The following is a 27,040-nucleotide window of genomic DNA, read 5'->3' as shown; positions in this document are numbered from 1 at the left end:
TCACTGACCCCGCCTCCACTCGTCTTACAATCAAATCTCTCCTTTTATCTACTTCTCCAACTCGCGTCTACTTCCTCCCTCTGTCTCCATCGTTGCTTCCCCAGGGCTTACGTGGGCCATCTGTATAAAGCGCGAGAGACTCTGGTGTTGGATTACAATTAGGTTACAGTGGTAATTGGTGATTATTAATACTCATCTCGAATATATTACCCGCGAGCCGTGGATGTGCTGAAATATGCATGTATCCTCAGGCGAGAATGTTAATTGTAAATTGCAGATAATCACTGCATTCTCACTCAAAGAATTACACAGTCATTCTCTAAAAGCTTTACCGGCAGATGTTGAACTGATCTATCAATACGCGCATATGACCGGCTTAAAGATACCAGAGAATATTTACTTCATATAATAAACAATATATCTCATGCCCTAAAAACTAAAATTCTTTGTCTGTTGAGCTGTGGGTGATTTACATACATGCAAAACAACTACAGATCAACACTGATTAACCAGAGCTATTCATCATAATCATAATCATAATATAAATTGTAATAAAATAAAATAGTAAAAAGCTTCAAAACACATCTAATTAACTTAATCTGACAGACTTCATTTAATTTCCAATCCAATAAAATCAGGGTTAAAATGCTGAGGTGGCGTTGCATCTGACATCTTCTCCTCTGTGAATAATTTATCATTTAATATAAATCAAGCTGACCGGGAACAATAACCATCAATAATTCATATAACCATTTCCCTCAGAGTGTCTGGCTTTTCAGAGAGCTCCTATATGATTAATATCTAAAGGCTCCTGGAGAAAAAAAACATTTCTTTAAAGATAATACCCTGTTTATTTCAGTGATTAAATACAATGATGATCATTTTATGTAAATTAAATGGGAGGGCTTAGACATGGCTAACGAGAAGTGTATTGTGGTTGTTCAAGCGTAAAGAAATGAGCTCCAGGACTCTTCCTTCTTCCTCTAATGCCAACCAATGCCTGTCAATGTCAACAGAGTTTCTGCAGACTGTACTTTGCTCTGGGCTGCAGTACGGCTTAAAAGGATCCAAGTCAACATGGGAATACACACACACACTGACCCACAGGGGCCACACTCAAATTAAACCCACCTGCTTTGGCTCACAAAGGCACTAGGATAAATTTAGCCCCTATATAAAAGTAAAATTTTTCCAACACAACCACTAAATGGGTTCTTGATAAAAAAAAAAAAAAAAAAAAAAAAAAAAAGCAAATAGGCCAAGGTGACAAAACTGCATGAACACGATGACTAACAGGAAACCAGTAATCCTCTGAGAAACACAATTAGACTACAAAAGATATTTTTTTATTTACTGTTAGCCACAAAATCCCATCAAAATCTAAAACTACCCTTGTATTTCAGCACTTGCAGGACATCCTGTATAGATCTGCTCAATTTTCTCACATTGCTATGGGGGTGTTGGCACCTGTAAACTCCCTGGAGAGAAAGCCCATTAGAATATAGATGAAAGATGAATGTGTGGAAGACAGCAGACCTCTCAGCAACACAATCTGTTCTGTAGAGACACACTAGAGACAGATCAACCAATCAGAGTGCAGCAATCAAAGTGCAAGTGGAGATTCTGATGGATGGATTTATTTTTTTTATTTTTTTTATGCATAAAGGGGTAGGAATGTCCCAGGATGACCTTATAGGAATGGAAACAGTCTATATATCAAGTTTACTTGCTGAAATGTAGCTGAAGAAACTATATTTATTCCTATCAAATGGAAAGTTCCTGAGCAAGGTCATATGTATATATTTATTTTGTGTAACTTCACCAACAAAATTGTGTGAACAGCTCCAAGGTAAATGTTAAAACTATTTTCGACATTACCATTTAAAAGGGAAAAAAAGCTTTTATTCCACAAGGATGCATTATATTGATCAAATATTACAGTAAATTCATCTAAAATGTTATGAAAGATTTCCATTTTAAATAAAGCTATTGTTTTGAACTTCCTATTCATCAAGAATTCTTCTTTTTATAAAAATAAAATAAAAAAGTCCACAAAAACATAGGCAGCACAAACGTTCTCAGTATTAATAAGAATTATTTCTTGAGCAGTAAATTAGCATATTTGAATGATTTTTGAAGAAACAGGTGACACTAAAAACTTGAGAAAATGCTGCTGAAAATTCAGTTTATAAATTACATTTAATTTAATCACAAAATAAATTACATTTTAAAATAAATTAAGACTTATTTTAAATTGTAATAATATTTCACAAGTTTACTACGTACTTACAGTATTTTTTGCTTAACAAAATGCAGCCTTGCTTTGGATGAGACTTCTTCCAAAAAAAATCTTACTAAACCCAAACATTTGAACAGCAGTGTAAAAAAAACAAGAAATCACAAGGCTAAGACGCCAAAACAAGAGAAAATGTGCTTTTGAATGCATGGCAGAAATTTGAAATACCTGAGCATATGGTATCACAGCCGCCTCCTATAGTTTTCTTTCGACCTCCTCCCTTAGACACTGTACCCGAATATTGTGGGTGCATATAAATGAAAGGCAATGCATTTGAAAGAACAAACAGAGCAGCTTACTCCTCTAGTCTCATATGACATCTACAGAAAATGAATAAGCTCAACAATCTGTTTTAAAACAAGAACTAAAGTGTGTATTCTATGGCTCATTTACAAAGGGAAATATAACCTGCTAAATGTCAATGTGTCATAGTGGCCAAAATGAAAATGTTTGATAATACAAGTTCTTCACTTTTCAAGATATTGCCGTCAATAGTTTTTATGCTACACATCAAGTAAAGTGTAAAATCTTTTACTGTCTACACTGCATTTCTATTCATCTTTATGCTGCGGCTTCTGGATATTGAAACAGGGAGTCATACGTGCATCCATCATGTGCTGTCTTGGATGTTTAAAAGCTTAAGTGCACATTGTCAAATAAGACCTTGACTCCTCCTGTCTCCCATAACCTCCTGTCCTCCCCTCCCCCTGTCCTTCCTCTGTTCCTGACAATCCCCCACACTGTTCGGCCTAGATGTAATTCACAGATGAATTATGGATGGACTTTCATCTCTCCTGGATTTGGGGTTCACTGCTCTAAGATACTGTAGCAGAGGCAACTGCATTTAACATGAGATGTGGGATTCTCCTACAGTCCGCCTGACTCTATCTCTGTTAGCTGTCAGTCCGTGCGCTAGTTTTAGGCTGTCAATAGCAGATTTCAAACCATCCTGTCCTGTTCTGAAATGTTTCACTCCAGTACAGGAGGAAGAGATTTGTCAAATCTTACTATACATACTCTTTTTGCTCACTACGTTTTTTTCTTCTTAAAATGCCTGTCCCTCAGCAACCATTTTTGCAAGCTTTCATTTCACTTCATTTCCATTTTTTGCTCGTCTTGAATGCTTTTAGTATAAAAGCTCATGGCATTAATCAAGGCAAAATGAAATCAAAAATTACTATTTCACTTTCCTACATGCCTACATTTCCTGAAGTGTCCATGGTTTTATTGCACAAATATTTGCAGTGCACATTACTCTGAAATAAATAAATAAATGCATAAATAAATGTTAATAAAATTACTTTTTCACCCCTTGAACAAGTTTTTTTTTAAATATAAAATAAAATTAGCAAAAATAAATAAATACAATTTAATAAAGATAAATAATATAAACAAGACAAAAAACAATAATTTCTCTGAAAAATTTACCTTTATCCCCTGAATAATGAATTTGATTTACCAAATCAAATTCAGATAAATAAAATCATGTACTGCACTATATTCTACAGAACAACTTCACTCCATTTATAACAAATGTATAAATGTTTATTTATTCATCACAGTGTTTTTTGCATGTTTGTTTCTCCACCAAGAAGGAAGTAAAAACAACCCAGCTAGTGCACAATTAGCATCGAGCTGCACATCTGAGTGACAGCTTGTGAAGAAGTCCATCAATAATGCAGAGTACTGGGCGCCGTGTTGTTTCTGCCAAGCTAGTGGCCCCCTTGAATGTGGCCCCTGCCTGGCCTCGTGTCCTTGGGCCAGCACAACTGGGGAACAGCGCACTCCCAAAGCTCCCTGATCGGAATCTGTGCTAATGAGAGACACGGAACCTCCACTCATGTGCCGAATAACAACCACAACAAGATCTCCTCCACTTAAAATAAGACACCACATGTCTGTCAAAACAGGAGGAGGGGTACTAATCTGAAAATACACCTCCACAGCACAAGAGCTGAGAGAACGAAAATGCCATTGTTATTTATGCAATGGCTTTAATTAATTGGGTTACATGAATCTTGTATTCAAATGTTCTTTTAGGAATTTTAGGTAGTCCAGATGGTCTGTAAAATGGCTTATTCATCCCTGATAAATTAGCAAACAAAAAGCCGAATGAAAGGCAAATGTGATCGGATCTTTTTGAATACATGTGCACAGAGCTGGGTGTGAATAAAGTGTGCCGGAATAATATAAATGGATAATAAAAACACTATGAACCAGACAACCAAGGTTTATCAGAACTTGTGTGTGTGTGCATGTGTGAACTGTGTCCAGGCTCAAAGTTGAAGTAAGAGAATGATGCTGTTTGCTGCTCTTTGATCAGAACGAGCCCCAAACACTAATTACGCTGGCTGCTCTCTCAGCAGGCAACAAGCTGTTCACAGCTCCCCATGACAAGAGCCCTACTCAGCTTTAAATGAGCTGTGGGAGTGTCAGTTAGACAACATACACACACATACAAAACACTGGCTACGTTTACATGCACAATTTTTGGTTCATTTGGACTAAATTTAATCCGATTGATGAATCTGATTTTAGTGTTTACATGAACGCTAAACAAAGTGATTGGGTTGATGCGCACATTTTTTTCACATATTTTGCAACAGAAATGTGTGTGAGACTTCCTATTCATTAGCCGCTATAGACATATAACTAGAAGAATAGAGTGCAGTAAACATTACAACTATTGGTGCTATGAAGTAGTACATTTATAATTAAGACAATAAACAATAAAATAAAATGATAAGGAATATCAAGCAGCATAACAGTATTTTTTTGTACAGGTCAAATAACTGGAGGTCAGTAGTTTAGGTAGTTTACCAATAACATGTTTTACAGGAGCATTTTAAGTTTGTGTTCTGTAAAAATTACTACCATTTAGAAAAATACAGTTTAGAAAAATAATTTAAATGCAGTTGTTTCTAACAAAACTTTCCAAAGTGTATGTGACCTACAGATACAAGATTCAAGGTCATCCAGTTTCTTTGTTTTGTGTTCTATAGAGACCAGGGCTCTACTGTATACTAGATACTTTCTTATCTCCCTGTGTTCATTCAACCAGGAAGATCATTTCACCTCATCTCTCTTGCTTTATTGGATGACTGGAGGTGTGCTCAAACAGCCAGCCAACCAACCAGGAGCTTAACCTGTAGAGAAGAAGATGCACACAATTGCTTTTCTGCTGGTATTGATTCAGCATCATTAAACCTTGAAAGACTTGAGGATTCAATGGAAATGGATCTGTCCATACAAAGAAAGAAACAACAAAAAAAGGGAGATTTCAGACACTTGTGCATGAAGACATGCCAAACAGATGGATATTTTAAGGATACTCACTCAGGAGGAATATAGAATAGAAAATACATTTTATTTATTTGATTCTGGAACTGACTGGTCTGTGAAAAGTGATTTCTATATGACAAGCAGAAATTATGCCAGTTTAAAAAAGAAAAAAAAAAAACTATGTTGTTATGTCAGTCATACACAGTTCCTAACCAAAATAAGCAGCTGAACCAGACTGCCACATTTTTCCACAATTTTCAATGTGGTCATACACAATTAACACCCCATTCTAATAAAATAGGTATCATTAAATGTAGTAATTTCTACACTGTTGACTTGCTATGCCCCTGACTTTCACAAGCACAAATTGCACTTATTTTGCCTGTTACTGTAGTTACTGTTTGTAAATCTGAAGTAATGATCAGATTAATTTACAGTCACTTGATCTCATATCTTTACTCAATATACATTGTCTGCGTACAAAATGAATTGAACATATTTTAACTTGAGTGCTGCTCTTTTAGATTGGCATGACACAGTCAAACACATCCATCTGCCTTGTTTACATAGAAAAACAATGGAAAAGTATCAGTAGAATGGAAAAACGTGTTCTGTGTGAACTAGCCCCAAGGCAACATAAAGGTTTAATGATTTACAAGATAACAGAGGGAGCGTTGATTTCGTTACTAATTTCTTCAAGAATCGACTTAAAACCCATCTCTTCCATCTTTATTTGACCCTCTAACTTTAACACTCACTATTCTAATTCTATTCTTAAAAAAAAATCTTACTACCTTTCTAATCTTTTTGTATTCTATTGTCTTTTCATTGCGTGTGTGTGTGTGTGTGTGTGATCATGCCCATCTAATCAGTAAATCTGGTTCCGTGATTAGTGCTAAATCACCATTACCTGCTTTCAAATGGAGCGGCACTTAATAGACAGAGACGTAGATCACTACAAGCTACGCAATATCTATTTACTGGCTAAATGTGCATGATCATATTAGATATATCGCCCAGCCCTAGTTGCCTTCCTTTGTAAGCTGCCTGTTGATGAAGCATTTTCCAGCTTTCAAATGAGTGCCTTTATCTTATATTTTATATTAGTATTTGTTGGTATTTTTATCATTTTATTTTATATTATTTTTTGTCTATTTGTGTTGCTGCTGTGTCCAATTCAATTCCTCCTATGAAGATCGATAAAGATGCATGTACATCCACATCTCAATAGGCCAAACCAGATACAAGCAAGTAAGAAATTAAGCAAGCAAAAATAGAAGGCTAGCGCTCATATTTCATTCACTGCTGTCTTGTCTTTAATTAAAACCTCTGAACTCAGACAAAAGGTCCGCAGTGCAGGCTAAATACCACATGAGACTCCAAATCCATAAAAGTCTTGGAAAGCGCAGACGAAGGCAATATGAATGCACTCACCTCAATTACAGCTAAACTGAAGAGAGTTAAACTGGCAAGCTAAGCTGAAAGGCAGGTCCACAATGTTATGAATCACGTTGTGGTGGGAGTCAGATGACCTTTAGGTAACCATGGGCAAACAATTTCTGTCCCTTTCAAAAAAAATAGTGTCCTGGCAAACCCTTCTGGCTCAAGTTCATATTTACACATGCTAATGAGCTTTGTTTGAAACAAATCTGCTCACAGTTGATCATGTTAGCATGCTGCTGCTAAGCTAATGAACCATTTCTTAAATAACCAAAAATTGAAAATAAACAACAGTGTTCAATATTTTATATTAGACCAAATCATTTTTTCAATGCTTTTTGTATTGTTTTTGTATATCACTGAACATGCTTTAAATTCTGAGATTACTTCTTTCATTGTTCCCTTTTAAAGGTGCACTACAGTAAGCGATTTCTGAAAAACACTTTTGTCCACAGCATCAAACCAAGTCCCAAAACACTTGTAGCCAATCAGAAGTAAGGGGGTATGTCAATGTGAGTGCACAAAGACAGATCTTAGCAGATTGACTATAGATAGAGGGAGAGGGCAGAAAAAAGAGGAAAATATCAGAGAAAAAAAAACATTAAAAAGATAGTTTACAATCAGGTCGGGTCCTACACCCGCGTCCTACACCCGCGGAGCAGCTTTCCAGCTGTGGAGAGAACTCAAGGAGCGGGAAGGGGTCGAATCGCACACCAAGTTTGCATTGTTTCTTCATGATAGGTGAGTAATGCTGATTTTGCTTGGTTTCGCACAACTTATCCGTGTTGTCTTTTATTTGAATATGCTTGTGTGTCATCTTCACTTGTTTCCGTGATCATCGTTGCCATGGTTGTGTAGGTACATGTGGGGCAGAGATGTCAAAAAAGGGGTGAGGTACGTACTGTTGTTGGGGTATGGCCGTGTTTATTTTGGTGCTTTCAAATATCAACATCATTTGTCAAAAATCGCTTGGCAAAAAAGTGCACATTTAAGTACATTGACATACCATTAGGTAAGTGTCGGTATACTATGTTTGTCACAAAATAGGGGTCTTGCATAAGGGTCTACAGCAAGTTTACATTGATCTTTCTTCCTCTGTCTTTCAAAGAATTTATAAAAACTCTCACGTATCTCAGGCCAATTAGGGACCTCAATTGCTTATTTCCGTAGCCGAACACATTAGCATACGGTTTCGATTCGTGTTCCTGACAGTCTAAGGGGAAAGCTGACACTTTGAACTGCCCCTCTCTCAATATTGAGCTTTCAATATGACTATATCAGATCAGGCCAGAGAGAAAGAGGGCCGTAATAACCCAATAAATTGCCTCCCTTGGGCACCAGTGTGTTCACAGAATATCAAAACTTCTCTTTCTTATACTCCGCAGGCTGTGATGAAAAAAGCTGCCTCATAAGTCTAGCTGTGGTAATAAGAGTTTCATGGGAGGTTTATTTAATAAAATCATCTCTTGATCTCAACAGAATCTGACAATGCAAACCTACAGTATATGTGAAACACTACTGCGTTAAGCCTCACAAATCATGTTAAGAGTTTTGATAGACACAGCAACTTAATATAAAAGCCACATGACAGGTGCTTCAATAAGTTTGCCTATTCCTTTACTCTATTTTCCTCCCTTTCATTTTCCATCAATTCACTTTCACTGTAGAGGGACATCAAAGCGCTTTTGAAAGAAAGAAGAGACCACAGCACCACAGCTGAACTGATACTGGAAACTGTGTGGGGCTTCGACTGAATGCTGGGAAAGCGAGAAAGCCATTGATCCGTATGGATTAATTCTGCTGGATTTAGTGATTGGCATTGATTACAATAATTTACTGGCCACATTATCATTAAGACTTAAACCAGCTTAATCCAGTAGTTACATGATATTACAACTGTTCCTCAGTAGATCACTGCTTGTATTTAAATTTAAAAAAACTATAACTTGAGTAATTTTACGTGTACCTCACCTTAAGTGTAAGTCTATGGTATTTTTGTCTAGAGGTGAACTGATATAACAATTCTGGTTTATTTGACAAGCCGGTAGGTTCACGGTTAGTACCTAGTTATTACATAGTTATTGTAATTACTATAATAAGTACATAGTATGTACATGGGGAACAGGACTGTAAAATAAAGTGCTACCAACATTTCAATAACCAATATTGACCAAAATATACAATATTGATAAAATGAAAGCTAAATAAAATATATCATACTGTCCTACAAACGATACGGTAGAGATATATTGCATGCCTAATTATTCACCCATTTTATCATCCTCCTCCTGGCTAACAAAATTGAAAGTCTGATTGGTTACAAAAGTAATAACACTCTTTCTGCAATAAGCTCCATGAGCAAATATGTGGTATGAATTGTATAACTAAGTTCATGTTCAAATGTCTAACCCAAATTATAAAGGTTCATGCCACAGAAATGACCACTAATAACAATTTCTGTGTTGGTACTGAGTAAATCACAGTTACAAGCAACCCGTGGATTAAAGTAATGTTAAAACAGGGTAACTATATACAGGAAAAAGTATTTGTATGCCAGTAAGCAAAGCCCAGTTAAAATGCAGCTCAGCCACTTTCCTCTTTTCCACCAATAACGTTTTAACACAATAAATCTGTTATCCTTACCAACAGACACGCCAACTTTGCTTTCATTTCCCACCTCAATGAAACCCTGAATTCCAAAAACAAGGTCAAATGGCCTGCCAGATGCACACACAAAGTCTGTCAGAGACATACAGAAGCACTGACTGGAAAGAACATCTCTTCTTTAGTTTGACAGGATCTTACAAACACACACACACAATCTCCAGAGGGCTGTTTGATGGATGCCAAACTGTGTGGACCTTCTGCAGGTGCCTGGCACTGTTATGAATGGCTTGCTCAGTCTTGTTTCTGGCAAAAAATACGTTGAATCGCTCATGATTCCTACTGACTCTCTCATAGGACACTTTAAACTAGAATTAATTCTTGCATCATATAATTTCATGTTACGGCAAAGCATGTTGTGTCATTTTCAATTTAAAGGGGTGGTCTGTTTCGCTTTTTGAGTGTTAGTTAGTGTGTTATGTTGCTGTTTTTACGAAGCTAAATTTTCAATGCAAATGGAGAGATATCGTCTTTTAAAATTATGGAAGTTAAATTCCCACAAAAACAGCTAATACGGACTACCACGAGCAACTTCCCGGGTTTGTGACGCCACAAAGCCTAACAAAAAACACCCCCCGGGAACATGTAACAATGGGGGCAAGGCTATCTGCTATATAGAAGAGGAAGAGAAAACTATGGGTGCATGTAAAAATCTGTTCATTTATATATTGTGATTCTGTCTTTTAGTTACTCAAATCAATGTTCTAAGGCAGCCCATTTATAGGGACAGGGAGGTGTAGAATAAAGGTAAATTATGTGAAAAATCATGCGTTTTTTTAAAAATGAAACATTAACACGTTAGACTGCCCCACATAAACACAACCAAGCCTAGAAAAAAAAGCAGCCAACCACCCCTTTAAAGTCACATGAAACCAAGACATAAAACTTTTTCACTGACGTCTCCAACCAAATGTTCACCTTGAAACATCCACCATATAGGAAAACAGAGGTAATTGACTTATTTAAAAGTACTTGAACAACATAAACGCTGCATCACTTTGAAACTCAGTGACTTGAAACCCTAGAACTCTGTTTACTTCTTTGCGACAGTGCCTCAGATCAACTATTTCCCCGTCACACCCCGTCACCCTCACGCCTCGGCGGACATCAGACGTCCTGTATTAATTATAGCTATACCGAGCTGCCCCACTGTCTTGCGAGAGATGTGGCAGTGCTGAAATTTCTTCTATTTATAGTAGGAGTTCATTCTAGGGTGGTGGAAACGAGTACAGAATGGAAAAAAGGTTTGGTCGGTTACATGTTCAGAAGGGAGTTTCCTTACCTTCTATGGATGGGGCCTGGTCCTGGGCGGCATAGAGCATCTCCTTGAAAGCCTGTGTCAAAAAAATAGACACGGTAATGATGAGATCACAAGTCTAATGGTACAGGTCAATAGGGCAATGTTGTACAGAAGTCTTACATAGCCTATTAAGGCAACTTGTCTTGACAAAGAGAGTTGACTTGGGTGGATATGTAGGCTAATTGAGGTTATTTCAAACATTGTTCTAGCATGTAATAAGGGCATTGTTGTTTCTTTAAACATGAATATTAAAATATTGAAATGATGACTTTCAGTTCTTTGGGAATATGGTTACCTACTTCTCTTAGCATGTCATTAACCTTGCAGATAACGAAAAACATTGGACAATTATGCATAGTCTAATTCCAGAATCTTCTGGCTGTGAAAACATATAACTTTATTCCCTACGGTCTCTGATAGATTCTTCTATAGGGCTGTCTCAGATTCTTCTATAGGGCTGTCTCAGTATTTTGAATGTATTTTATTTTATGACAGTAAGGTTTGATCTCAGTAATTGATTTAGTTTTATTCATTCGAGAACTGTTTCTTTTTTAATTAAACAAATTATTTAAGCATCTTAAAGTATGCTTTAAAATATGTCAGCATGTTTGCTGTAAAAGTGCAATTGCAATATTAAGGACAAGTAAATCATTTTCTACCTGAAATTACAGTAATATTAAACTATAAATAAAAAAAAAGATTTTTTTTTTTACATATAGACTAATTTTGTCAGGTAAATTAAAATGTGCTTGATGGACTAAATTAACTGGTTTTAGTCATGTTAAAATATAATTTGATATGTTTAAATAAATGTAATATATTTTACATAAATACATCATGTTAATATAGTCTATCAAGCAAATGTTTATTTACCTGACAAAACCCTTCTTTATATAATAAAATAAGATCTATCGGGATTTAGTCAACGTAAACATTTAACACACGGGATGAAACATTATCTGGCAATTTACTACACAAACTGCTGTCCATGCAGGGATGTGCTCAGTCAATATATAGCATAGATTGAAATGCATAGCTAGACACAACAAAAGACAAATCACAATCAAGAACATTTATTTGCTTAGCAGACATCCTTCGTTTCTAATCGGCAACCAAAGCCAATTAACATAGGGCTGTACAGATGCTGTGAACACTTCTTTTCAATATATAACAATCTCACACTCAAGGCCAAAGCCTGGCCAGTGTGTCAACCAATGAGATAAGAGAATCGTCAAGATGGGGACATTGCCATGGCAATGGTGCTGATGACACAAATGTTAGATGTGCTCTATAGAGTATTCAATTATACAACCAAAGACTGTAACCAGGATACATTTGCACTATACATCTGCCCATCCTCCAGAAATATTTGTGCATGAATTTGTGTGTGGTTTGGGCAGATCTTTGCGTCCAGCGAGCCAGACAGCAGATGTCATCCCAGTGGGAGAGGGAGCCCAAGTCCCTGTGTGTATATGTGTTTGTGTGTGTAAGTGTGTGTCAGTGCATGTGTGAACAGCAGGTCTGTGAAGTCAGCCAGCAAGATCCATAGCATAAATCCCAGCCAGTAAGCAGACACGCTGCTCTGAAGAAATATAGAGTATGCATGCTCAAAACAAGCTATACTATGTATTTGGTAAAGCAAGTATCACTGGAACTATCACTCCAGGTAACATTGTTAGTTTTAGTGATTTATTCCTATAAACCCTTTAAATGAAAAAATTTGCCTCCCAAAATCTGACTTGTACTGTTGTGCTACACACATGAATTTTACCTCAAATTGGACTAATATTTTCCACCAGAGGACAATAAATCAGGAGAAATTAATCTTACAGATGTACATTAATGGAAGTAGGGGTGAATGATATACTGCTAAACACAATTAACCAGTAGAAATCTTTTAACTGGTAGAGATTTTGGACTGCTCTTTCTATCACTGTTACAAGCTGACACAATGTTGCTGTGTTACATGGGCACAAAACGTATTGTTTTGAATGCATTTTAAAGCATTTTGGTTTAAAAACAAGTGATTTTAACCAGTGAAATGCAATCAGCAGCGAAAAATAACTCATTTTGGTTTCATCTGAGAGTCATGCGCACATGAAGATGGTGCTCATAGGATGTGGGAGTATTGAACAGATTTTATTTTTGATAGGCCTTAAATGGTTAAATGCACTATCATGACGGTGTCTTTCATACTTTTCTGTACCTTGACAGTGTAACTTACTTGGCAGAAGGCCGTTTTTTTATCCAAAGTAAACAAAGCTTTTACGGGTTTGGAACGACATGGAGGTATGTGATTAATGACAACATTTTCATTTTGGGGTGGAGTATCCCTTTAAGTGAGAGCAAACAGCTGAGAAAGAAAACACACATGTAACAGTATTTTGGATCTGGGCAGATCTTAAAGCGACAGCAGTCTAATATTCCTCCTTTCTGTCATTCATGTTAATCAAACAACAAAAGAGAAAATCTTTCACTTCTCTTGACTAAATCTCTTTTGTAACTTTAGTAAGAAGAATATGCTTAATTTACAAAGTGAAGAATATGCAGTGTTTATACAGTAGATACATTAGAGTGTATGTAGCATTTCTTATTTATTTGTTTTACTTTAGTTTTTTTGTCCTGTTGCTTGTAACTAGTTTCTTATTCTTATTTAATCTCAGACAGTTGTCTTCAGTGAGTCTTCAGTTTACTTACATTTGTGATATTGACATTGGTGACAATTATGAAATTTCAATGGTACCAAAATTGCTCATATAATAAATTCCTTATTTAAAGCAAAAATAAATATATCATGAAATATATTGTTACAGTGAAATAAATTTACTCCTATCGTGAAATAAGATTTTGGTTATATGCTTATTTAAAGACAGTGTTTAAAGCAAAAAAAAAACTACTGTATATCGCGATGTTGTTACAATTAAATACAATTACTCATATCATGATATAAGATTTTGGGCATATCGCCCACCCCTAAAAGGAAGGATCCAAGCCCTGATTAGGGATCACAAATACTTGGTTGACTCCTTTCATTTTGCACTCCGCAAAAACAATGCCCTATAGCAACTGCTTAGAACAGAGTAGCAACCACATAGCAAAGCACTAAGAACCTCTCGGAATATTTAACAACTTCACAGCAACACCTAAGAAACTGCCAAGAGCAACATGGCAACCACACAGAAAACCACTCTGAACACTGGATAGATAGAATCACCAAAGTAGCAACCACCCAAAAAACCCTAACAACCAGCTACTTTTAGAACACTTAGGAAATGCATATCAACACTACAACCACCCACAACACCTTACCATTCACACACACACACACACAAAAAATAATAATAATAATAATTTTTAAATAAATTTTATTATAAATATTTTTTAATTATAGTTTTGCTTTTCTATAATTAATCAGAAATTAATGAAAAGATTAAAATAATCAGTATTGACCTTAGATGATTCTCCTGATGACGTTGTTTCAATTAAAACATGACATTGCTAAATATACAGTACAGACCAAAAGTTTGGACACACCTTCTCATTCAAAGAGTTTTCTTTATTTTAATGACTATGAAAATTGTAGAGTCACACTGAAGACATCAAGTGCTATTTGACCAAGAAGGAGAGTGATGGGGTGCTGCGCCAGATGACCTGGCCTCGACAGTCACCGGACCTGAACCCAATTGAGATGGTTTGGGGTGAGCTGGACCGCAGACAGAAGGCAAAAGGACCAACAAGTGCTAAGCATCTCTCGGGGAACTCCTTCAAGACTGTTGGAAGACCATTTCAGGTGACTACCTCTTGAAGCTCATCAAGAGAATGCCAAGAGTGTGCAAAGCAGTAATCAAAGCAAAAGGTGCCTACTTTGAAGAACCTACAATATGAAATATTTTCAGTTGTTCCACACTTTTTTGTTATGTATATAATTCCACATATAATTCCACATGTTAATTCATAGTTTTGATTCCTTCAGTGTGATTTTACAATTTTTCGTAGTCATGAAAATAAAGAAAACTCTTTGAATGAGAACGTGTCCAAACGTTTGGTTTGTACTGTATATTCCTAGTCAGCCTTAAAAAAAGATATTAAAGCTACTTAAAATGCACATGGCGGAGTGTGAGACCTCATTAATGTATCACTCAATCAGTTTGTCAATTTATCAACTGGGAGTCTAAATGTGTCATCAACCTTCTTTCACCCTTCTATTATTGTAATCTTCTTTCCACTTTAGCATGTAAATCACTCATTGTGTCAATATTTTCAAGGTCGGTTGTTGTTTAGATGTTATGTGAAGTATTCAACAATACACACATTGCATTGTTCAAAGTTTGAAGGAAAGGACTAATTAGGAAGCTTGTCGCTTTCTTAAGAAGTCCATTTTTTATAAGCTTTCCTAAAATCAGTTTATGGGCTCAGTTTATTGCGTAGAGCCTGTGGGGCTGCTTCCCATTGACTTTCTATGGTACTGTCAGCCACAGGCAGCAAAGCAATAGATGAGCAAAGACCGAGTCCATCTAGTAATCATGACATACCTGCTCACCGAGGGACTTCAATGACAAACAACAATAAATTCTTTTCTTTGGGATACACTCCATAGGACAGAGCTGCAATGGATCATATTGTATTGAATGTAGCTAAAAAAATGTTTGTCTTCATCTTGCCAAGATAAAATCAAAGCCTAGACTTCCACTTCTGCACAATCTATCACCGCATGTAAAGAATGGATCCAGACAGTTCATTGATAAGGCTGTACAGTGCTGGAAAATATATTGATAATCATATATCTCTGTCATGTAAATTGTTTATATACAGCTTGCATATCCATATAACATTCCCTGTTAATATCAAATGACAGGTTGATCATTATGAATTAAAAATTTTCCTCAAGTCCTTTGTCTTGTCCTGGACAGATCAAGCTGGAATGTCACTGCAGTCCATTCACACATGCAAACTGGCACATGAGGCTAGTAGTAAGTGAGGTTTGACAATGAAAGTCCACCCAAAGATGACTGAGATTAATCAATCTTAGATGCAACAGATATAAAGCACATGAGAATATCTGCAACAGATGCATCTATTTTCTATTAAACTGTCCAAATTAAACAATCTGTCAAACTATGTAAAAAATAAAATTTACTACCATGATTCTTTATAGGCAATCACTGCAATTTTCTTGGATAAATGTATTTTGTTCAGTTTTTCCAACAGTTCATGTTTGTCTGGGTTCTGTGTCTGATTACGGATTCAGTGCTCCAGACAAAGGATTTCTCCTCCTTTGCGCCAAGACGGCTGCTCAAGCTCTGACCAATCCACCATCACACAACAAATACCATTGATTTATTGTCAAGGGTGCAGTCAATAATTTTACAACATAGAAACAATCAATAAACCAACATACGATTAAAATCATTCTTAAAAACATTCATTATTCAACAGTTTGAATGATCAGTCCAACATTTTCCAGCTACTGTTTAGAGGTCAGTAAAAACAGCATAAGGAAAAAAAAAACATTATTAAAATATATAATAATTTCTGTTTCCCACAGACTAACACTCTTTGTGTGGCGGCACTTCCCCTGGGGGAAATATACATGTATATAATGTAAATTAGGGCTGTCACTTTTTATTCTATATTCGAATATGCATTCGAACATGACGTGAAATATCCGTAATCGAACTATAAATAAAATATCAGCTTTTTTAAATGCCATGTGTAGTGCATTTTTTACAGTCTATGATTAGACCGTTTGATTTTTATTTTATTCTTTGCCATCTTATCCGGTAGAGGGCACTCTAGACGTATTGTATCGTAGGCCCATGACCAAATCTAGCGAATAAGAGCTAGTAGCCAAGTTAAAAACATCTAAACTTTTCAGAAATGCCGCAAGTGCACCGCGGGTCATGTGGCAAGAACTAACCAATCAGCTTCATCCTTTCCCGTAACAACGTTGAAAGCTCAGCCAAGATGAAGGAACATAGCTATATATATATGACCATAGCTATATATGGATTGCCATTCTGAAATAAATTTAGTAGCAGAGCTACGTTACTGCAAGCGATTTTCAGTGGGTTGGTGGTGTCACGTAGATATTTGAATATATTCAAATACATTGCATGATATTCGATATCCGTTCTAATTAGATTTTCTTCAAAAGTGACAGCCCTAATGTAAATATAAAACAGTAGACGGGCTAACTGAAAATGCTAATTCATTCTCTGCCAGCAGGAGGTACTTTAAGAGCAAAAGAAACAGTGGTTTGTAGCTGTAATCAAAAAAGTGCTATGCCTCATGAACGCTAACTTATTAGACATTATAGGAAAGGTGAAATGAAAATGGCATCAAAACTTTTTGAAAGACAATCGGTCCCCTTTAAAAAAAGACACATTTATATAAAAAACACTCGTGCAGCGTTTTGATTTTGAAATATGCAGTGCTCTTGTTTATTCAATGTAGTCAAAGCATTTTGGAAAATCTATTTGTGTCGGTCAGTGTTGATACTGTGACGGGAACACCACAAATAAATCAATACATGGCAAATAATAATAATTTCTGAACAGTAATATCTTAAAGAAGGTTTTTCCTAATTATACTTTATTTTAAGTGGAATTACATTGTACTGAAGCAGTGCCTTGATAGTGGTGCATGTTATATATTTAGCGATGGATATAGCATGAATCTCTCGGAGCTCTTTCCTTTGTTCATAATTCATAAAACTAATGGGGGTTGAAAACCTTGGAAGCCATGGACTGCAGACGTGTCAAACCTTTTGTAAATGAAGAAAAGGAAGTGCATTTAAACCTACCTTATATAGTGGGAAATTAATATAAATATCTGCCATGTCTATTTATTAAGAAGAGTCAGAGATCATGACTATTGCATATATTATATGCTGTTGTATCAAACCTCATTCTAAAATTTAATTAAAAAAAAAAGAAAAAGATTTTATTGAAGAAATAATTTGAACTCCTACACTCAGCAAATTAATTGCTGCAGACATAAAGTGGGTGAGCAAACTAATTGCTTTAAATGACCTTTCTGGCTCAATCCCAAAAAAGTAAAATTTAAGAAAGAATTTAGCTGAGTTAACGTAATGTAACTTATAATTCTGTTATATTAAAACAGAATAGAATATATCGATTTTTAAGGTGATTTCTCTTTCTTTGTCCCAAATGTGCATGCAGGTGTTTGACAATGCTCCAGATGCACTCCAGATTGTGAGAGTGTCGAGAAACAAAAATAAAAATCACTATTATCCGAAATATAAAAAAGGAAAATACTAATAAATGCATTTAAACATAAAAAATGTCTGGATGTAAAAGCTGCCAATGGTTCCCCTCATTAATAAATATCAAAGAACATGAATAGACAAATGATGTATATGATGCATACTATATTATCATATTGCATGTTTCAATGGCAAATTATTCAGCAGAGACATTATTGTTTCACTTTAGCTATGATACGTCTTTTTTTTTTTTCTTTTATAAATATAGATCATATTACTTAGCAATTTAAACAATATTTCATAGCTTGCACAATACTCAAAACTACAAGCTGTTCAAATCAAATAACCCGCTTAAGTTTTGCTCATATTGGTACCTCCGAGTTGCTTCAAAATCTCTGGGACGCAACTAACGTTACAGACTACATGCACCAAAAAAGAAAAAAAAAACCTTAAATAAATATCTTACCTCGTACTGAATATATTGTTTCCTCCATTCTGGAGTAATATGGGCAGACAGGTGCTCCGCAAACTTCATGCTGGCGGAGCAGATATCCACAGTAGGACTATAATAATATCCTCGGCTCGGGCAGCGTCTTCTTTTGGGGCTTTTGTTATTTCTGTCACTAAGTTACAGAGCCGCACGCGCTGTCTAAATCCTGTCCGGTCTATCACAGTCCAATATCCCCCGGTCCCACATATTACCCCGTTCAAAGTGAAACGCGCCACAAAAATGACTAAAAGGAACCTCCTTCTACTTCCCAAAACATGTGCCTAAATGACAGCGCTACAGCCCCGGTGCGGGCGTCTCTGGGAGGGACTCTCTGGGCGTCTGAAGTAGCTGCTGTCCGCCATCAGCGTGCACTGAGCGAAAGACGTGTGTGCGTCACAGCGCGCCGTGAGGTGCTTTTAGAAAAAAGCTGCTTGTGATTAATCTTATCATGCTTTTTTGTTTTAATATTTACAAATAAAAGTACATATTATTTTTTTTACATATTATGTTTTTAGATACATTTCTATTATTAATGTAAATTTCTATTGATTTTTCTTTTAATTAAAAAAGTGTAAAAAAAAAAAGGTGTTTGTAATAATAATATTATTGCATATAAATCGTAATATATATTATCTAACACATAATTTATTACCCAATTTATTACTAATTCGTTATTTTTACTGTGTTGTCAGACGTATGTAGCCTACCCTATCTGGTCTACAATGATTTTTACCAGGCCAGAAGGAAACAAGTAACAGTAAAAAGTAATCCTATATACATACATACACACACACGCACGCACGCACGCACACACACACACACACACACACATATATGATTTTCTTTTATTTGCCAATTAATCTCATTATGAGCTTGACTGGCCAATTCTGTGCTGACAACTACTGACAAGCTTTTTGTGGAAGCTCTGTATTGCAAAACTTATCGTTAGACATTATTAGTTATTTTTATTAGTTATGACATAATACTAACATTAATTCTGCTTATAACATGATATGCATAGATATAATATGCAAAAATTATATTAAATACACATAGGCCCTATGTTTTGTCAAATGGGATGATGGCAGTGGTTTATTTCTTGGTGGTGGTGGGGTGGGGGGGGTGCTTATAAGTTCAGTTACAGCTGGCCTACTTTTCTCAAAAAAGAGCATGCTACTATCAAAGGGAACAACAGTATTCCCAAATATTAAATCTGTTGTATATGCTATCAAACTGATGGATATTAATCAGGATTAAATGTCATTAATGATTTAAGTTTAGTGCAAAACAAAATAAAGTTAAAATAGCCATCCAGCAGTCCTTCTGAGCCCTTGACTCTAGTTTATGTAGAATCTGCTTGCTTACATTTAACTGATAGACTGCTTGCTGACTCAAGGCTATAGAGAACTGATTTATGCCCCTTAAGAGGCCTGCATTCCTGCTTTATGTTGTTATATTTTAGAACACCGTGGTGGCACTTAGCTTCTGGGCAACATAGCGAAGTATAAATAAAATATTTTGGACTACTACTACACTCCAGGCTTAATCACTCTGAGTATTTGGTCAGAAATAAATTTTAAAAAGCGGGAACTGGGTATAGAACGCTGCTGAATATGAATAAAATGGAAAGTGGGACGCGTAGTACCGAGATTCGCTCAGGAAAATGTGATTTGTGTGCCATCTTGTGGACAATGTGTGTATTGTAAAATATGCGCATAAATCCCTGATAAGTTGTAATAAATTATATTAAGAAAAGAGCAAATAAGGTTTGTTGCAAACCATATCATGTAAATTACATTTTTGTATCTCTTCTGTGTTGAAATTCTTTCAAAAAATTGAAACGAGGGCAAAATAGAATAACATAGTGTAATATTTATTGAATCAGTACAAACATATCTAGTGATTAAATAGATAATACATATACAAGTTCTAGTATGGTAGCAATATTCCATTTCACGCATCATGCGTCTACTGTAAAACTGGTAGGACCTAAAAACCGTTGGAACTGATAGCATTAGTCGCAGGACGCACTCGTGCTTATTATTGTGACGTACCATTCACGGACTAATTCTCAAAACAAGTCCGACTGCATCGGATTACGGGATAACGTGCTGTAGCAGTCAACTGCCTGCGCTGTTTTTATTATAATTAAGGTAAATACTGTTGATTACCCCTATAAGGTATCTTAATTCTATTCAATGGCGTCTAGATCTCCTTCATCCTCCCCCGACTCAGCGACGGGCTCCGGTACTGATCCAGCCCGGCCTGACACCGGAGAACCGCTCGGTGGAGGATCCGATTCGGATTCAGATTTCGGATTAGGGAAATTTGACTGTGGTGCTGGGGATACAACGCTTCGACTAGAAGGAGCCGATCTGGAGAATGAGTTTGAGGCGGCAGCGGACCGCGTCAGAGACCTCGTGCAGACCGCGAGTAGAGAGCAGCTGCTGTATCTGTACGCCAGGTTCAAACAGGTAAATCCAGCTTTCTTGTTATTGACATAGTTGATACTCTAAAGTCATAATACTTTAACATGAGATCACCTGCAAACACAATACGAAGTTTGGAGATTGTCTGGCATTTTATTAAATAGTGGCGGCTTGTATAAAGTTAGCCCAGTTTATGCAGCAACAGCAACTGTAGTGATAGTTTTTTAATAAACATTGTTACATGACTAGGTTCTGACAGATGAAGATGCCTGTTGGTTCTGGAGTATAAAACATCTATATAACATCTATTTGGGTATTGGACAGTAATTGTCCAATTGACCCCCCTTTAAGAAAACATGAAATATATTTATTATTAGTTGAGATGTGGTGCTTATGTGAGTGATGCAGGTTTATGTCCAGCCAGCAATGTGTCCTTGATTTATTACCTTTTGGCTTTTTCTCTCGCCGATAAATATTATGTCGCTCTCTGCCGTCTGTTAAAAAAAAAGAAGAAGAAAAAATAGATTAATTATAAATAATAAATATAGTTTTATAGTCTAAAATATTTGACATACTTTCAGTTATTGGAACAATTTGTTATTATTAAGTAAACCATAAATATATTAATAAACGTATGTTTTACAGGTCAAAGTTGGAAAGTGCAATACACCAAAACCTGGTTTCTTCGATTTCGAGGGTCAGAGAAAATGGTAAGTCTCTTAACAAGGCATGCATTTCGTGATTAATCTTGAATTTTGATTTGGACATTGCATTGTTGATGATGACATCTGATGTCTTCAAAACCTTAGTCAGTTCTTGACTAGTACTATTAATAATGTAGTTGGCTCTTATGACAAATAACTTGTGGTTTTATTTAACTGCAAGTCTTTGGATAAAATCGACTGCTTAATAAATGAATGTAAATGTAAAATCACTTTGTGTCCAGCAACATGAGCTTTTTGGGAGTTATGAACTTTAGAGTCTTTCAATCCAACAGAGTGCTTCCTGTTGACAGGTCAGCATGGAAACAGCTGGGGGACATGAGTGCGGAGCAGGCCATGCAGGAGTATGTGTCCTGTGTACATGCTCTGGATCCAGAAGGCAGCCAGAAGGTAAGGACTAGACCTACTGCAAGATGGGATGTAAAACAAGATTTTTCTTAATCTTTTGCAATTGAATAATTTGAGTTACTGAGTACTATGTGTTGATATTCACAAGTCCACAAGTTGAAAATGAAAAATTATGGAAAACAGATCTACATTGTATTGTTTTGGAGAGATTTTCACTTCTTAACTTGGAGGTTGACTTTTTTGTTGTTGTTGCTCTCAGGTGAAGCATAACATTAATTAGTATGTTTTTACAATTACATATAGGTAGTGGATCTGCCTTTTGGTAAACTATAGGCATTGTTCTGTAATGTTACTGAATAACATGTCCAGGAGAGGGCAGTCTCTGATTGTGCAGTTGTTATGGCCGTGCATCCTTCTCAAACAGGTCAGCTTTTAGAAAATATCCTATCGTTTTTACAAGGATGTTGAGAATAATACTAAAATCATGTTAATAATAGTATGCAATCATGTTTAAGCATACATTTATGTTGCTATTGCAAAGCTCCACTGAGTCATGTCGCTTATATGAATGATGCAGGTTTAAGACCAGCCTGCAATGTGTTTGCAATTTATTATAGTTTTATTAAATGTCCTGTCTAATAAAAGAGGAAGAAACCAATTATACAGACCCACTCCACCTATAAATAAAATAATATCCAAATATATTCTGAGTCAAGTTTCATTTTCTCTAGCTTTATGCTCTTCCTTTCTCTTTTGCTCTTGTAGTCCCTCCATATCTATCTTCTCTCTGCCTTATTGCTTTTTACCCATAATCCCCATGTCAGAACAGACACATCCCTTTCACTGACAGGGCTGCAGGTAACACAATCTGACTGCCATCCAGACGGGCACACAAGCACATAAACAAATTCCCCACCTTACAGAATGAACTGATTGTGTTAGTGTGTTAAAAGCGGGCAGGAAGCTCCATTACGAGATGGAGATATAGAGACGGGGAGGGAGGTTAGACAATAGCTTGTTCCTTCTGTTGTTCCGTGCACCTGCTGTGGAGGAACAAAAGGAAAGTGCACGAATTTACGGTATTTTAATACAAGCCTACTATTCAAGCAGAAGTGCAGATGCAGCACTTTTCTGTTCAAAACAGTAATATTTTGAAGTCATTTAATTAAAATGGCTGTATAATAGAGCTGACTGGCTGCACAAAGGAATATTAACCTATTCCTCAGTGGGCTTGAATACCCAGAGTCCTTTGCCAAATTCTGTTGTATCTGCAAGGGAAAAAAAGTGAATTTAACAATGTCAAAAATACAAACCTGTCTAGCGCAAGTTTAGTAGCATGTCCAGTGTCCTGCCAGTTTTCGGTCATGCTTTTGAAATGTGAAATCTGCCGTAAATGTTCTCACCCTTGGATCCTCCAAGATGCAGATGAGCTTGTTTCTTCATCAAGAAATTTTGCATTACATCACTTGCACATTAATGCATCCAAATGGATCCAAACATCTGATGAAAACATCACCATAATCAACAATTAATCCACACGACTCCAGGCCATCGGTTAATGATTCATAAAGTGAAAAGTGTTTGTTATAAAGAAATACATTCTTAAGATGATTTTAACTTCAGTTTGTTGCTTCTTGTTAAAAATCCTCTATCCATAATATTGCATTCTCTAGTTAAACAGTTGTTTTGTCTGAATCAGGAGATTCTTACAAGCACAGTTTTTCACTTCACAAGACGTTTATTGATGGAATGGATTTATGTAGATTACTTGTGGATGTTTTTATCAGCTGTTAGGACTCTTATTATGTATATGATCTATTGCTGAGCAAGTGTTTCTACAAACAAACTCATCTACATCTTGAAAGGTCTGAGGTTGAGTATATTTCAAACAAATATAAATTTATGAGTGAACTACTCCTTTAAAATCTTAAAATGGATCTCTAGGCTTCATTATGAAAGTTTCCTGTTTCTTCTTTGTGTGTGACTTGATTCTTTGTCTTTCTTTCAGTCATCAGAGCAAAGAGGAGGAGAGATTCGGAGTGGATTCGGCGGGCCAGCAGTTAGCTCTCTGTACCAAGAGGAAAAGATAAGGTAACAAGTCCTGCTTATGAATATGAAGATTTTGTTACAATTTGCTTCAGTTTTTTTTATTTGATCCAGTGATCACTCTCGCATTAGTGTGGCATAATTTATTTTCTTGCTCATGGAACTCACATATACTAGACGCCCCGATGCTTCTTCCATTTAACAAAACTGAATTCACATGGTTTTACCTTTCTTATATGAACAGTATTAGTATGCGTGCATAGGGGGTGAAGAGGCTTCAGGAAGCGGTAGAGTTTAATTACTTTTTATGATTATATAAATGATAAGAATGTAAAACGGATCCAGGCATGGATGGATGAAAGAAATATATGGAAGTATCAATGCAACAGGGGTTCGTTCCCCAAGTTGACACGTCCCAGGAGAATGTGAGTCGTTCATTGGGGACGGAAAAGCAAAGAGGCAATTAACATCCCGTTCCCCCTCCTCTCCGCTGAGCGGCCCATTTCGGGCGTGACCCAATCAGACTGCCATGCAGACTGCTTCGCTGCTTTCCAATTTCCAAGCTCGGTGATTGAGAGCCCTCCTGCATATTCAGACCTCTCGTTAGCATCTGATTAAAGAGTCTTAATGGCTTCTGCATTGCCCGATTGCTAAACCAAACGACCTGTAACTCCAAGGCCATCTAATTTTTTTTTTTTTTTTTTTTTTTTTTTTTTTTTTTAGCTTAAACTCACTTGGGAAACAACAGCTGATAAGTTGAATAACCCTGTGCTTCTCCAGCAGTCAAGAATGAGGAATATTTCTCCTCTGAAGAATGCATGTTAGACGAGTTGTTCTATGAGGACGCCTTGGACAGAGATAAATCAGATTGATCTGATCTGATTGATGGGAGCAGAGGTGTCAGTTTCAGAATATCAGGCTATTTTGGAGGGCGGAGCTTTTGTGCACAAGGTGTGGCGTGTGTTTGGCTCTACCGATCACTGATCGATGGTGTTAAAGGAAAAGTTCACCCCAAAATGAAAATTGTCATTATTTACTCACTCTAATATTGTTCATACCTGTTTGACTTACTTTTTTCATGAAACATATGATATTTTGGTAACCAAAAAAAGTTTCAGGTTCCTACTGACTTCCATTGTATGTACAGAAATACATTGAAAATCCTTGGGAAATGTTTGGTGAGTAAAGATGGCAGACTTTTCATTTTTGGGATCTCTTTTGCATGGCCTGGCGAGCATGAAAGACTCACGCTGTGTACTAAAGAGTTGTTTGTTATATTGTAATATTTGAAGCTTTTACACAGATTCACCTTTATAATCTGCATTGGAGTCTGTGTGTGAAAACATCAGCATAGATCTTTTGTTTGATCTCTCACTAGTCAGAAAATGTTGATGAAGTGCTGTGGAATGACATAGTAGCCGGTGACCTTCCCAGCATGCTCAGCGGCATCGCTGCTGCCATGTCGTTTATCAGTGGGCTATTAATCTGGTGTAAGCGTGCGCTTGTGTGCGCGTGTGTACTCGGGCTTTAGGAGCACAGGCCAGCATCAGTCTGACGAATGAGCAGTTTTATTGATTAGTTGCCCCGGGAGACGAATGATGCCCACATGGCACAAACACACTGGGTCACGGTAAGACCACAAACACTCACATATTCAGCCTTATTTACTACAGTGGAGATAAGGCCGGGTTTACTGCATGCATATATAAGCATAAGCCAATTTCCATGATAACTGTGCACTTTGTTGTACCATTGCTTTTTAAAACACAAGTTTTTGAATTTGTTCAGATATGTTGGATAAACTATCGTATTATGTACATGTATGATACAAGAGTGAAAAGTAGCTAGTTTTAAACGACTGGTCAGGACCTTCATGAATACAATAAATGATTATGAATATGTCATAACTGTGACATAGTCTGATGTTAATTTTGTGAGTTAAAAATAGATTACTTTGAATAAAATGTCCTACTCCAGTATCCATTCTGACATAGTCGTCTTTTTATTTGATACATTTTGCATATTTAACATTGAAAATAACAAAATTAAGGACAAATTAAAATACACTTAATTCATATTTAATTGATACATTTTAATATAATAAAAAAAAACTTGATATACAGGTAATTTCTTTTGTACCTTATTTGTGGAATCTGCTATAAATGTAAATGTCCTACTGTAAGTAGTTTATTGAATTTTATGTCAATTTGTAGATTAATATATTGATGTATTTTGTTCAGAATATGAAAAAAAATCTCTTTGTCACATACCTTTTGCCCTACTGTATGTATATTTGTAATATGTATTATATTTATGTATTGTGTCAGTGTATTGATTCTATAACATTGACATACTCTGTACTGCACTGATTCACTCTCAGAAATCAGTTCATTTAGGTTTTCCTGGATCTCTCGGGCACAGAGGTCCCGTCCGCTGCCAGTCTCATCTGCCCTGTCCCTGTAATGACAGTGAGGGGCGGCCACACAATAGTGCTCCAAATGCAATTAATCTGCCATCCTGCATGGGCAAGAGGGGCAGGGGTAAATCTCTTAATGAGATTTCTCCAACCAACTGTACCTCATCCCCTATAACCCTTTTCTTTCTCTCTCTCTCGATCTCTCGCTCTGCCCTGCCTGGCTCGGCCCAAATGCCACAAGGTGATTAGAGAGGAAAATAATTAAAACTGCTGTGGTGAGCGCCAGGCTCCTGAGAATGTGCATCCACAGAGGTGGATAAGCATGTGACCATGAGACCCCTGCCAGTAACATGATTTTGGCGGCACCTGTGCACATCAGTTT

At 36.4% G+C, this 27,040-nt stretch overlaps 2 protein-coding genes across 2 annotated transcripts in view; one reads left to right on the top strand and one right to left on the bottom strand.

Annotated features, from left to right (window-relative positions):
* LOC113107133 (xenotropic and polytropic retrovirus receptor 1 homolog) overlaps positions 1 to 19,069 on the bottom strand; it is a 67,834-nt gene extending 48,765 nt beyond the window's left edge. Inside the window, exons 1-2 of the mRNA XM_026269398.1 lie at positions 18,674 to 19,069; positions 10,965 to 11,016 (exon numbers count right to left, since the gene is read on the bottom strand). Of these exons, the coding sequence (XP_026125183.1) occupies positions 10,965 to 11,016; positions 18,674 to 18,742 (121 nt within the window). The 5' untranslated portion in view covers positions 18,743 to 19,069. The remainder of the gene's footprint in view (positions 1 to 10,964; positions 11,017 to 18,673) is intronic.
* Positions 19,070 to 20,732: 1,663 nt separating this feature from the next.
* The window catches only part of acbd6 (acyl-CoA binding domain containing 6), a 34,823-nt gene continuing 28,515 nt past the window's right edge, over positions 20,733 to 27,040 (top strand). Inside the window, exons 1-4 of the mRNA XM_026269397.1 lie at positions 20,733 to 21,171; positions 21,772 to 21,836; positions 22,142 to 22,238; positions 24,205 to 24,287. Coding sequence (XP_026125182.1) covers positions 20,896 to 21,171; positions 21,772 to 21,836; positions 22,142 to 22,238; positions 24,205 to 24,287 — 521 coding nt within the window. The 5' untranslated portion in view covers positions 20,733 to 20,895. The remainder of the gene's footprint in view (positions 21,172 to 21,771; positions 21,837 to 22,141; positions 22,239 to 24,204; positions 24,288 to 27,040) is intronic.

Source organism: Carassius auratus, chromosome 8 (genome assembly GCF_003368295.1).
Source record: "Carassius auratus strain Wakin chromosome 8, ASM336829v1, whole genome shotgun sequence".
NCBI classification, from domain to species: domain Eukaryota; kingdom Metazoa; phylum Chordata; class Actinopteri; order Cypriniformes; family Cyprinidae; genus Carassius; species Carassius auratus.
This window is presented reverse-complemented; position numbering and strand designations above follow the sequence as displayed.